Here is a 12,561-nt window from a genome sequence, read left to right as displayed (position 1 = left end):
GATCAGACATTTGAAAATATGGAAACTTTTTTAAAGCTTAGGTTAACAGAGAACAATGAGAGTGAATTTGCCCAATCTCATCTAGTTAACAACTGACAGTTCCACATTTAAAACCAAGAGGTCCTGTCTAGTTCATATTCTTCCTTGCATGTGCCTCCACTACAATATATATGTTAGACTTTATATGTAACATTAAATTGCTGTTGTTGTTCAGTCACTAAGTAGTGTTTGACTCTTTGTGACCCCATGGACTGAAGCATACCAGGCTTCCCTGTCCTTCACCATCTCCTGGCATCTGCTCAAATTCATGTCCATTGAGTCAGGGATGTTATCTAACCATCTTATCCTCTGCCACCTCCCTCCTCCTTTTGCCTTCAATGAATTAATTGTATTATTGTGTTGAAGTTGACATACACTATTACAATGTAAGTGTTTTACTATAATTACACCTGAGTGTATCCAGAATTCCTCTGGATAACACAGCACACAGTGTGTGTGTCACTTAGTTCTAAGCACGATGCCCTTTAGAAACTGGAAAATCAGAGTTCTTGTTTGTTCTATTTGCTGAAATTCATTCCATGATCAATTGTTTTCTTAGTTGAAAAGAGAAGTTCAGCTGAAGTGGAGGTTGATTTGGGGGAATCTAGAAGGAAATGGCAATCCACTCCAGTATTCTTGCCTGGAGAATCCCATGGATGCAGGAGCCTGGTGGGCTTCCGTCCACAGTATCGCAAAGAGTCGGACAAAACTGAGCGACTTCACTTTCACTATTATTGGCTAATTGTGGGAATGTCTTTCTACGAGGGGCTGGGGTTTACTTTTGTCAGAAATATCAGGGCATCAGTACACACAGGTCAACATTAATGTTGCAGATTCCAACATTTCTTATTTGGAACTTGCAGATTCCAAGTAAGAAATGTATAGTCAAATTCTAAACGAACCTAGATGAAAGCCCAAGATTTCCATTTTTCAGATAAGATATTTATTGACTTAGGCCTGATCCCCTGCAGAAAGTAGTTTCCTTTCATCCTGCACCTGTGAGTATGTCTCCTTGCATATTCCTTCAGAGACAGAGGAGACTTTTAGGGATCGAAGGTTTCTACAGAGGTCTCAGTTCTAATTTCTTACTTTGAAAAGGAACAAGGCCTATCACTAAGTAGGTATAGAAATTCAATCCCCTGAGCAGAAGTAGCAGCAGCTCAATACTCATTCTGTAACTCTTTGGTCCTATCTTCAGTTTAGGTACTATGGCGATTCATAGCAAATGACTTTAGAATCTTGTTAAAATATTTGATTTGCCCAATTTCCAAAGAATTTAACATTTAATTTGTCCAATTTCTAAATAACTTATTATTAATAATTATAACCACTTAAGATTTTAGTACATAGAACAGAGATTCAAATATAGTTTTTAAATTTGGCAGTAATGCAATAATGAGCTACTTTATCTTTTTCCTCTAAGAAGAAACAAAACTCTACCCTATTTCTTTATTAGCTATATTCCTGAAGAATTACCTTTTAAATGTTATGGTTACATTAAGCCACAAAACTGGTTTTATCTACAAAGCTGCAATTTTTTTTTCATTTTAACCAGTAACTATAGAGTAGAAAGCTAGAAAGGATTTATTATACTAAATTATTCACAATAATGAATTTCATTTAGGAAAGTAACAGCACTCTTACTATGGTGCATGAGGTGGGCCTTAAATTATTTGTCATAGAAAGTCATTTGTTATAATGGCATTTACCATATTAGAATTTCTTCTGTAAATCATTTACATTCTTTCCCATACGAGTTACTCTTTGACTATAAGGTTGTACATTTTAAATTCAATAGGAAGTAACATTTAAGAATATACTGTGTCAATATAACATTTTTATGATGATAATTATAAAATTTTAATACAATAAAAATAACAGATATTTACCAGTGGTGACTCTGTAGTTTTAGAATCTTCAAAGTTTGGCCTCTCATGCAGCTTGCTGAATTCCAAGGATTTCTTGTCCTCTTGAGATAATTTCTCCTTAATGCAGGGTTTTTCTAAATCTGTACTTGGCAAAGAATCCTTGCTCTCAAATGTTATGTGGGAATCGTCATGTTTTTTATTACTTTCTATATCTATGCCTTTCTCTTTCAAATTTTTCTCAAAAAAGCTGTTTTCCTCTAATTTTTCAATAGCAGGAGTGTATGCATCAGGATCCACAAAGGTATCAAAATCTGCATGTGAAGTTCCTGCTGTTGAAAACACATATTTACAAAAGTTAAGTAAATAAATATAAATAAATGGATGGATTAAACTGTTCATTCACCAACAGTTCTGTGGTATAAATGTTTATCATTAAACTCTATTTTTAAAATCAATTTTCTTTACTGAGTCCTCAGTTTTAAAGACTTTTATACAGCTTATGTTCATAAACAACAATCCTAATTCACCTATACATTCAGACTTAAATGATTTAGACTCATGGAGGGAGACAAGATTTTATTTTGTGATGCAATCTTGAAATTGACACAAGTTTCCATTTCAGCCTGAGGTTCAATTTCTACTTTTCTACCCTCTCTCCCACCCAAGTTTTATATCAGTAATCTATGAGAAATAATGCAGAGAAAACCCTAGTTTCCACATTTACCTCTTTTGCTTAGCATAACTAGTGATGAAGAGAGGGCCATGGGAAGTCTGCCAGACGAAAGAGCTGCAGCAGTGAGGGGCACAGAAAGTGTTTAGGCTGAGACACCTGCCTCTGGAAAGCTACAAAATGAGCTAGATTATATTAATCACCTACTTCATTATGTCTGCTTTAAATAAATCACTTGGGGTAGATCACTGGTTTTCAACCTGGATGCACAATGGAATCATCTGAAGTTACTCTTTAAAACTGTCAGTGTATGGGCCTGACCCCAAACCAATTAAATCAAACACTGACTGTGGGAATCAAGCATTTTGCTTGTTTGTTTCTTTCCCCGTCTCCCCCACCAAGCTCTCCAGGTGATTATAATGTGAAACTAGGATTATGAAACTTTGGTCTAGATTTTCTTAAGAATAAAATTCTTAAAAAAAATTTTACACTATATTGCTTTCATTACCACATACACATATTTATCCAACTAAATATAGCTTCATCTGATTAGCCCATATTTGCTTTCCAATATGCATATCTTATCTGTATAAATAGACTGGGTAAAATAGTAGAAGCTATAAATTAAAATAGTCTTCCATGATATAAACTCTCTTACAGCCCATTGCTGCAATCAAATGTTTATATAACTCAGCAATTGCACATAATATTTAGAACTTCCATTTTCAATTATCACCTCTAAATTGCATAAGTACTGTGAGAAATGTAATAAGTTGTATGTCAAAAAAATATTTTATAGAAAACCTTTATGAAAGCTATTCAATGTAATAAACTTTTATGAAAATGTTGTACTTTCCTAATAAGCTTGAAATTATCTGAATCTAGTTTTTGTTTTTTTTTGGGTTTTTTTTTTTGTGTAGAAGGAGATGTCATTTCCTAAGTGTAAATGTCTACAACTAACCTCTACAGTATTTTTGCTAGATTGTAAAATTCCATTATTAGGATTTGTTGCTGCTGAAAAAGTGAGAACACAACCTTTTAATAATGCATAATATGTGATGCTGCAGAAAATACAGATATGATTTAATTTAGTCTATTCATTAGAAGCCCTGTTAAGTCATAAAAAATGGTTGTCTGGGTTCAACATTCAAAAAACAGTTATTCTAACCTGTCATATCAAGAGGCTAAAGAAGAAAATCACAGGATCATATTAACAGATGCAGAAAAAGCATTCAACAAAATCCAACACTCATTCATGATAAAAATCACAGTGAACTAGAAATAAAGGGAGACTTTCTCTACTTAATATTAAGACTACCTAACAAAAAACTACAGTTAACAAAATACTCAATAATAAGAAACTAAAAGCTTTATCTCAAATATCAAGAAAGAAACAAAGATGTCCATTCTTACCACTCCTTTTCAACACTGTACTGGAAGTCATAGCTAATGCAATAAGACAAGAAAGGAAATAAAAGGTATGCAGACTGAAAAGGAAGAAACAAACTTGATTTTGTTCACAGATTACAAGAATGTCTAGGTACTAAATCCAAAAGAACTAACAACAACAACAAAAAACTCCTTGTATTAATAAGTGCTTACTGCAAGGTTGAGGATACAAGTTGAGCTAACAAAAGTCATTTGCTTTCCTACACACTAACATGAACAAGTGAAATTAAAAATTAATAATACAGTACCATTTACATTAGCACATGATATTGAAATACTCAGGTATAAATCTAAAAAAATAAACACAAACAAGACCTATATAAGGAAAACTGAATGAAAAAAATAAACTGGATGAAAGAAATAAAAACAAACTAAATAAGTGTTTTTTTCACACTAGTTCACATTCATAGATAAGAAGACTCAATTTGTCAAGATGTCCGTTCTTCCCAATTTCATCTACAGATTCAATGTAATCCTAATCAAAGTCTCTGCAAGCTATTTTGTATATATTGACAAGTTGGTTTTAAAGTTTATATGCAGAGGCAAAAGACCCAGAACAGGCAACAAAATATAGGAAAAGAACAAAGTCAAAGGACTGACACGACACAACTTAGAAAATTACCATACAGTTATAGTAAGCAAGGGGATTCCCTAGTGACTCAGGGGTAAAGAATCTGCCTGCCAATGCAGGAGATGCAGGTTTGATATCTGGGTCAGGATGATCCTCTGGAAAGGAAATGGCAACGCTAAAGTATTCTTGCCTGGTAAATCCCATGGACAGAGGAGACTGGCAGGCTACAGTCCATGGGGTTACAAAACAGTCAGACACGACTTAGCAAATAAACAACACAGTAATCAAGGCAAAGTGGTATGAGCAAAAGTATAAAAACAAATCAGTGGAACAGAATGGAGAATCCATAAACAGATCCACATAAATATAATCAACTGATCTTTAACAAAAGAGTAAAGGCAATACAATGGAGAAAAGATAGTCTTTTCAACAAGTGGTGTTGGAACATGTGAATATGCACATGCCCCAAAATAAATCTGGACACAGACCAGACTCTTTAAAAAAGTTAATGCTAAGAAAAAATAAAACTAAATGTAGAACCCAAAACTATAAAGCTCCTAGAAGATAGGGGAAAATTCAGATGCTCTTGGTTATTCTAATGACATTTTAAGATACAACACAAAAGACAGGATGCATGAAAGAAATCATTGATAAGCTCAACTTCATTAAAATGAAAAATTTCTGTTCCATGAAAGATACTGCTATGAGAGTGAGGAGACAATCAACATAATTGGAGAAAATTATAAAATACTGCATACATACATACATACATACACATACATAAAATACTGCAATCTAAAATATGCAAAAGAACTCTAAAATTTCAAAGTAACAGAATAGACAACCCAATTAAAAAATGGGCCAAAGACCTTAAAAGACAACTCACCAAAGATGACATATTTGGCAGATAAACATATGAAAAGATGTTCAACAATATATGTCACTAGAAAATTTCAAATTAAAATGAGATACCACTACACAGTTATTCAATTCAGCTCCGTTCAGTGGCTCAGTCATGTCCGACTCTTTGCGACCCCATGGACTGCAGCACGCCAGGCCTCCCTGCCCATCAACAACTCCTGGAGTTTACTCAAACTCATGTCCAGTAGGTCGGTGATGCCATCCAACCATCTCATCCTCTGTCATCCCCTTCTCTTCCTGCCTTCAATCTTTCCCAGCATCAGGGTGTTTTCAAATGAGTCAGTTCTTCACATCAGGTGGCCAAAGTAGTGGAGTTTCAGCTTCAGCATCCGTACTTCCAATGAATATTCAGGAATGATTTCCTTTAGGATGGACTAGTTGGACCTCCTTGGAGTCCAAGGGACTCTCAAGAGTCTTCTCCAACACCACAGTTCAAAAGCATCAGTTCTTTGGTCTCAGCTTTCTTTATAGTCCAACTCTAACATCCATACATGACTACTAGAAAAATATATCTTTGAATAGATGGACCATTGTTGGAAAAGTAATGTCTCTGCTTTTTAATATACTGTCTAGGTTGGTCATAACTTTTCTTCCAAGGAGTAAGCGTCTTTTAATTTCAGTGCTGCGGTCACCATCTGCAGTGATTTTGGAGCCCAAGAAAATAAAGTCTATCACTGTTTTCACTGTTTCCTCATCTATTTGCCATGAAGTGATGGGACTGGATGCCATGATATTAGTTTTCTGAATATTGAATTTTAAGCCAACTTTTTCACTCTACTCTTTCACTTTCATCAAGAGGCTCTTTAGTTCTTCTTCACTTTCTGCCATAAGGGTGGTGTCATCTCACTCACCTAGAGCCAGACATCCTGTAATGTGAAGTCAAGTGGGTCTTAGGAAGAAGCACCACTATGAAAAAAGCTAGCAGAGGTGATGGAATTCCAGTTGAGCTACTTCAAATCCTAAAAGATGATGCTGTGAAATTGCTGCATTCAATATGCCAGCAAATTTGGAAAACTCAGCAGCGGCCACAGGGTCAGGTTTCATTCCAATCCCAAAGAAAGGCAATGCCAAAGAATGCTCAAACTACTGCACAATTGCACTCATCTCACACGATAGTAAAGTAATGCTCAAAATTCTCCAAGCCAGGCTTCAACAATATGTGAACGATGAACTTCCAGATGTTCAAGTTGGATTTAGAAAAGGCAGAGGAACCAGAGATCAAATTGCCAACATCCGCTGGATCATCAAAAAAGCAAGAGTTCCAGAAAAACATCTATTTCTGCTTTATTGGCTATATAAAAGCCTTTGACTGTGTGGATCACAACAAACTGTGGAAAATTCTTGAAGAGATGAGAGTACCAAACCACCTGACTTGCCTCTTGAGAAATCTGCATGCAGGTCAGGAAGCAACAGTTAGAACTGGACATGCAACGACAGAATGGTTCCAAATAGGGAAAGGAGTATATCAAGGCTGTATACTGTCGCCCTGCTTATTTAACTTATATGCAGATCACATCATGAGAAATGCTGGGCTGGATGAAGCACAAACTAGAATCAAGATTGCCAGTAGAAATATCAATAACCTCAGATACGCAGATGACACCACCTTTATGGCAGAAACTGAGGAAGAACTAAGGAGCCTCTTGATAAAATTGAAAGAAGAGAGTGAAAAAGTTGGCTTAAAACTCAACATTCAGAAAACTAAGATCATGGCATCTGATCCCATCACTTCATGGCAAATAGATGGGGAAACAGTGGAAACAGTGACAGACTTTATTTTGGGGTGCTCCCAAAACATTAAAAGACACTTACTCCTTGGAATAAAAGTAGTGACCAACCTAGACAGCATATTAAAAAACAGAGACATCACTTTGCCAACAAAGATCTATCTAGTCAAAGCTATGGTTTTCCCAGTAGTCATATGTGGATGTGATAGTTGGAGTATAAAGAAAGCTGAGAGCTGAAGAATTGGTGTTTTTGAACAGTGGTGTTGGAGAAGACTCTTGAGAGTCCTTTGGACTGCAAGGAGATCCAACCAGTCCATCCTAAAGGATTTCAGTCCTGAATATTCATTGGAAGTGCTGATGCTGAAGGTGAAACTCCAATAATGTGGCCACCTGATGCAAAGAACTGTCTCATTTGAAGAGACCCTGATGCTGGGAAAGATTTGAATGCAGGAGGAGAAGGGGACTACAGAGGTTGAGATGTTGGATGGCATCACCAACTCAATGGATATGAGTTTAAGTAAACTTCAGGAGTTGTTGATAGACAGGGAGGCCTGGTGTGCTGCAGTCCATGGAGTCGCAAAGAGTTGGACATGACTGAGCAACTAAACTGAGCATGGCCCTGCCCATCAGAACAAGACCCAGTTTCCCCCTCAGTCAGTCTCTCCCATCAGGAAGCTTCCATAAGCCTCTTAGCCTTCTCCATCAGAGGGCAGACAGACTGAAAACAATACAATTATTAGGATCACAAAAATCCAAAACTCTTGACTATTCCAAATACTAGCAAGAATATGAAGAACAGTAAGACTTATTAATTAATTGTTGGTGGCAATGAAAAGTGGTAAAGTCAGTATGAAAGACAGTTTGGTGGTTTCCTACAAAATTAAACATATTTCTTATCACATGATCCAACAACTGTGCTCCTTGCTATTTACCTGAATGAGTTAAAAACTTATGTCCAAACAAAGACTCACATATGGATTTTTATAGCAGCTTTATTCATAAACACCAAAACTTGAACACAACCAAGATGTCCTTTAATAAGTTAACATATAAATAAGTTGTGGTACATCCAGACAATGCAGTACTATTCAGCAATAAAAACGAGTGAGCCATCAAGCCAGAAAAACACATGGGGACACCTTTAAATGCATCTTATTAAGTAAAAGAAGTCAATCTGAAAAGACTGTTGTATGATTTCAGCTATAACCATCTGGAAAAGGCAAAAGTGGAGAGTAAAGAGATCTGTGGCTGCCAAGGGTTAGGAAGGAGTGTTGTGTGAAAAGGCAGAGCACAGAGGATTTTTATGGCAGTGAAAATACTTTGTGTTATTCTATAATGTTGATTACAAGTCATTATACATTTGTCCAAACCCACAGAACGTACACCACCGAGAGAGAACCTTAACGTAACCTGGGGACTCAGTAAAAATGATACATAATGAATGTACTACTCTAGTTTGGGATGCTGAGAGTGAAAGAAACTATGAATTTGTGGAGGCTGAGAGTATATGAGGACTCTGTATTTCCTGCTAAATTCTCCTATGAACCTGAAACAGCTTTAAAAAATAATGCCTATTTAAATAAATCAAGTATCTTTAAAGTAACACTTAATGGGCATTTGTAGTCAGCATTTTCCCAAACACAGTTGTAACACCAGGCTCCAGGAAGGTTAAAAATAGCTTGTGGCCTAGACTTGGAGCCCTGCAAAGGCCTAAATTCCCATACGGATATAGTTCATGGTCATAAGATTTAGAAGCTTAGTATCCAAAGATGTTAAAATCAGCAGGATTACCTGAAATCACTGTTCTCTACCATCTGCTACCCAATGAAAAGGTAATCATCAGTTTTACTATAAGTTACTTTAAGTAATGATCTCTGGTCTCTCTCAAATTTTAACATAAGAAATATTTGTTGTTTTTTCTGAAAATCTAAGTAGATAAAATAAAATCCTAAATAGATAAAAGTAGATTAGAAATCATCTAATTCCTATATTTTAGTTTTGGTAAATGAGACCTAAGAAAGGAAGTGATATGTTCAATGTCACACAGTGATTTAAGGCAGAAATGAAAACAAAATCTGACTCCCAGGCCAGGATACTTTGTATGACTGTCTTTAAAATGATCTCAGCATCTGGAAATTAAAACCAGACGTTAGTACACAGTATTCTAATCTATAGATCCCCAGGGTACAACTAGTAATAACAATGTAGTTATATAAAGAGATGATTTGTATTGGTTTGGTTTTATCACTTATGTGAAACTTTACATCAAACTCAAATATTTTAGGAAAATAAATAGCTCAAGGGAGGACAAAGTAAAGCATGCCAATCAGACTTCTGTCCCTAAGAGCCCAATCATGTAAACTTTTAAATGATAGCTCAGGTACAATAACTTTCAGAATAGTTTTATATTGTCTGTTTTTTTCTCTGAATACAAATACCATTGTCCATTAACTAAAAAGAATATTTGATAGAAAATTACGTATTTTCAACCAATGTTCTGAGTATCAAATTATCTGGGTTTAAAATAAACAGCAAATAGGCAAAGCTTTATATAACCTGCAATACCTACCTATTGATTTTATTAAATTACTAACATTCACTGTTAATAATATTAAGCAAAAATGAAAAAAGTTACCTTTTGAGTTATCTTTACAAAAAAAAGAGTTGTTACTCAGAAGGTGGAAGAGGTCAGATTTTCTCTTGGTGAATACATGATGTTGATGGATGTCATTTTCATACAGAAAAGCATTCTGATAATCACGAAATGTGTGACTTTCATGTTTACGGAAAAACAAGAGGACATAGTTGAAATAAATTATACATAAAAATGTTAAAATATAATATAGTAATTTACTTATTATAAATTGATAAATTAAATTATAAATAAATAAAAATAAATTATAAATAAATTTTAAAACTCAGCTTATTAAACTAAATATAGTAAAACCTTAAGGAAATAGGGTTATTCACATTAATTTAATACTTGTTTCAACATACTGTAGACACATTCTAAAACAGCAAGTACCTTAACAGTATTATTAATTTAAAAGAAATAGGCAACTGGAACAAACCTGATTTAACTGCAAATTTTTCATTGAAAGTTTCTTTTTTTAAAAATAGTCTAAAGTAAGTTTAATTTCTTATGGTCTTTCTTCTAAAAATGAAGAGGTATCTTTCGGTCTCATCAAGCTGATGAAAACAAGATTTTATTGCTTAAATAAACATTTTATTTGTTCATCATGACTATATGGGTTCAAAAGCCTTATGCAGTATTTATATCTCAATTTTAGTGATGATTACCATATACAAGCATAGTTACAACTGAATAACACTTTCTATGAGTTGAATAATGTATTTAATAATACTTGATATTATGTAAGCTCTACATGGTGGTGGGTGGGTTAGTCACTAATTCGTGTCTGACTCTTTGTGACTCCATGGAATGTAACTACCAGGCCCCTCTGTCCTTTGGATTTTCCAGGTGAGAATACTGGAGTGGGTTGCCATTTCCTTCACCAGGGGATCTACCCTACCCAGAGAGGGAACCTGCGTTTCCTGTTTTGCAGGTAGTCTCCTGCATTGCAGGCTCATTCATTACTGCTGAGCCCACCAGGGAAGCTGCAAGCCCTACACAGTACCACCAAAAAACTCATGGATTATGCTTGACCAAAAAGGTTCTTTTGTGTCATATATGATCCTTTATGACTTTTCCAGAAAAGAAGCTCTATGGGCACCTCCAAACCCAAGATGCAAAACTATTGCCAAACCATAATCAGTAACTTTCTCTGCCTTGTCTAACACGGAGGTCAAGGGAAAGGCTTGTGATAAAATATATAAAAGACTCAAACTAGAGAGTAGAAATGCTGTACTTCCTTAGGTTTATAGTAGTGTGTATAAGTATAAACCTCTTACCTACTGACCAGAATCTGGTTGTCTCCTGCCAAAAGCACATTTGCTGCTAGATATCTGGGTCTATGTGTCCAAAGTGAAAGTGAAAGTTGCTCAGTCCTGTCCAACTCTTTGCAACCCCATGGACTGTAGCCTGCCAGGCTCCTCTGTCCATGAAATTCTCCAGGCCAGAATACTTTCAGGTCCAAGGGCATCACTTAGGCCCACTGCTGTTCCAAAATACTGACAGGGGCCTAAGGTGATCTGAACATATAAACAAAGAATCGGTGTAGGGGCTACCTAATAGAAGCTTCATTCTGCTGTTTACCCAACTTAATACTTTGCAGTCAGACCACCTGAAATCCTAGCCAAGGTTTCAACAGCAGAGAGGACTTGGAATAATTTATACATTACTAGTAGACACAGCTAGATGTTATTTTTCATTCGGAAATGACAAATTTCTTTTAAAAGTTACAAACTGCATCATTATAATTCATTTATTTATCACACAGTAAAATCCACCTAAGAAGTAATCTGTAGTTTGGAGGATTTTTTTTTTGTCTCTCAACCTAATCATTAATATACATTTTTATTTAGGGTTCATAACAAACTGAAGTAAGCAAAATCCAAAGAGTATCTTTGCAAAAAGTAAGAAAGTTTACATGAAATATATAAGACTTGGTCAGTCACTTCAAATAATGACAGTTCCTAAATTCTGAAGCATCTATTAAATAATCCAGATGCTAGGTAAAAGCATAAACATATAATTATAGATAATTTTCTAATTATTGAATGCTGATAAATATTAGTAATATTGTGTGCTATGCTCAGTCACGTCTGACTCTCTGCAACCCCATGGACTATGGCCCTCCAGGCTCTTCTGTCCATGGAATTTTCCAAGCAACAATAGTGGAGTGGGTTGCTATTTCCTTCTGCAGGAGATCTTCCTGACCCAGGGATCGAACCTCTGCTTCCTGCATCTCTGCACTGCAGACAGATTATTTACCACTGAGCCACCAGGAAAGCCCAGTAATACTGTACCCAAATTTAAAGATGGCTTAAGTAAAATATGCTCTAACACTAAATTCATGTGCTTTTTATGTTGTGAACTTCTCAAAAGATAGAAAATTTTTTGTGAGTGTTTAACAAGCATTCAAAGTGAATTAGAAAGACCTTACCTTTGTTGACTGTCTGCATCTGCTAACTCAACTTTATAAGGCACGGCATTTCCTGGTTCTTCAAATTCCACTTCATAAGTCTTATTAAACGGATGTTGTATAATATTAGTATGTTCAGGTAATTTATGATACATTAACCAGCTAACTTATGCACAGTATCTAGAGAATTTTTCTTCTCACAAAAAATGTCATAAACTCTCTGACTATATGCCATAGAACATGAATTCTAAGAGAACTAAACAAATTCAAC

At 35.3% G+C, this 12,561-nt stretch overlaps 1 protein-coding gene across 9 annotated transcripts in view; it reads right to left on the bottom strand.

The window, feature by feature from the left end:
- The window catches only part of ZBBX (zinc finger B-box domain containing), a 114,598-nt gene that overhangs the window by 20,565 nt on the left and 81,472 nt on the right, over nt 1–12,561 (bottom strand). For 8 of the 9 annotated variants that reach the window (XM_070466469.1, XM_070466468.1, XM_070466467.1 and 5 more), the window contains 3 exons: nt 12,312–12,391; nt 9,881–10,017; nt 1,929–2,236 (listed from right to left, as the gene is read on the bottom strand). In XM_070466469.1, the coding sequence (XP_070322570.1) occupies nt 1,929–2,236; nt 9,881–10,017; nt 12,312–12,391 (525 nt within the window). The remainder of the gene's footprint in view (nt 1–1,928; nt 2,237–9,880; nt 10,018–12,311; nt 12,392–12,561) is intronic. The other variant, XM_070466471.1, reaches the window with a different exon arrangement.

Source organism: Odocoileus virginianus, chromosome 4 (genome assembly GCF_023699985.2).
Source record: "Odocoileus virginianus isolate 20LAN1187 ecotype Illinois chromosome 4, Ovbor_1.2, whole genome shotgun sequence".
Lineage (NCBI taxonomy): Eukaryota > Metazoa > Chordata > Mammalia > Artiodactyla > Cervidae > Odocoileus > Odocoileus virginianus.
The sequence above is the reverse complement of the archived record's forward strand: the minus strand, read 5'-3'. Positions and strand labels throughout refer to the sequence as shown.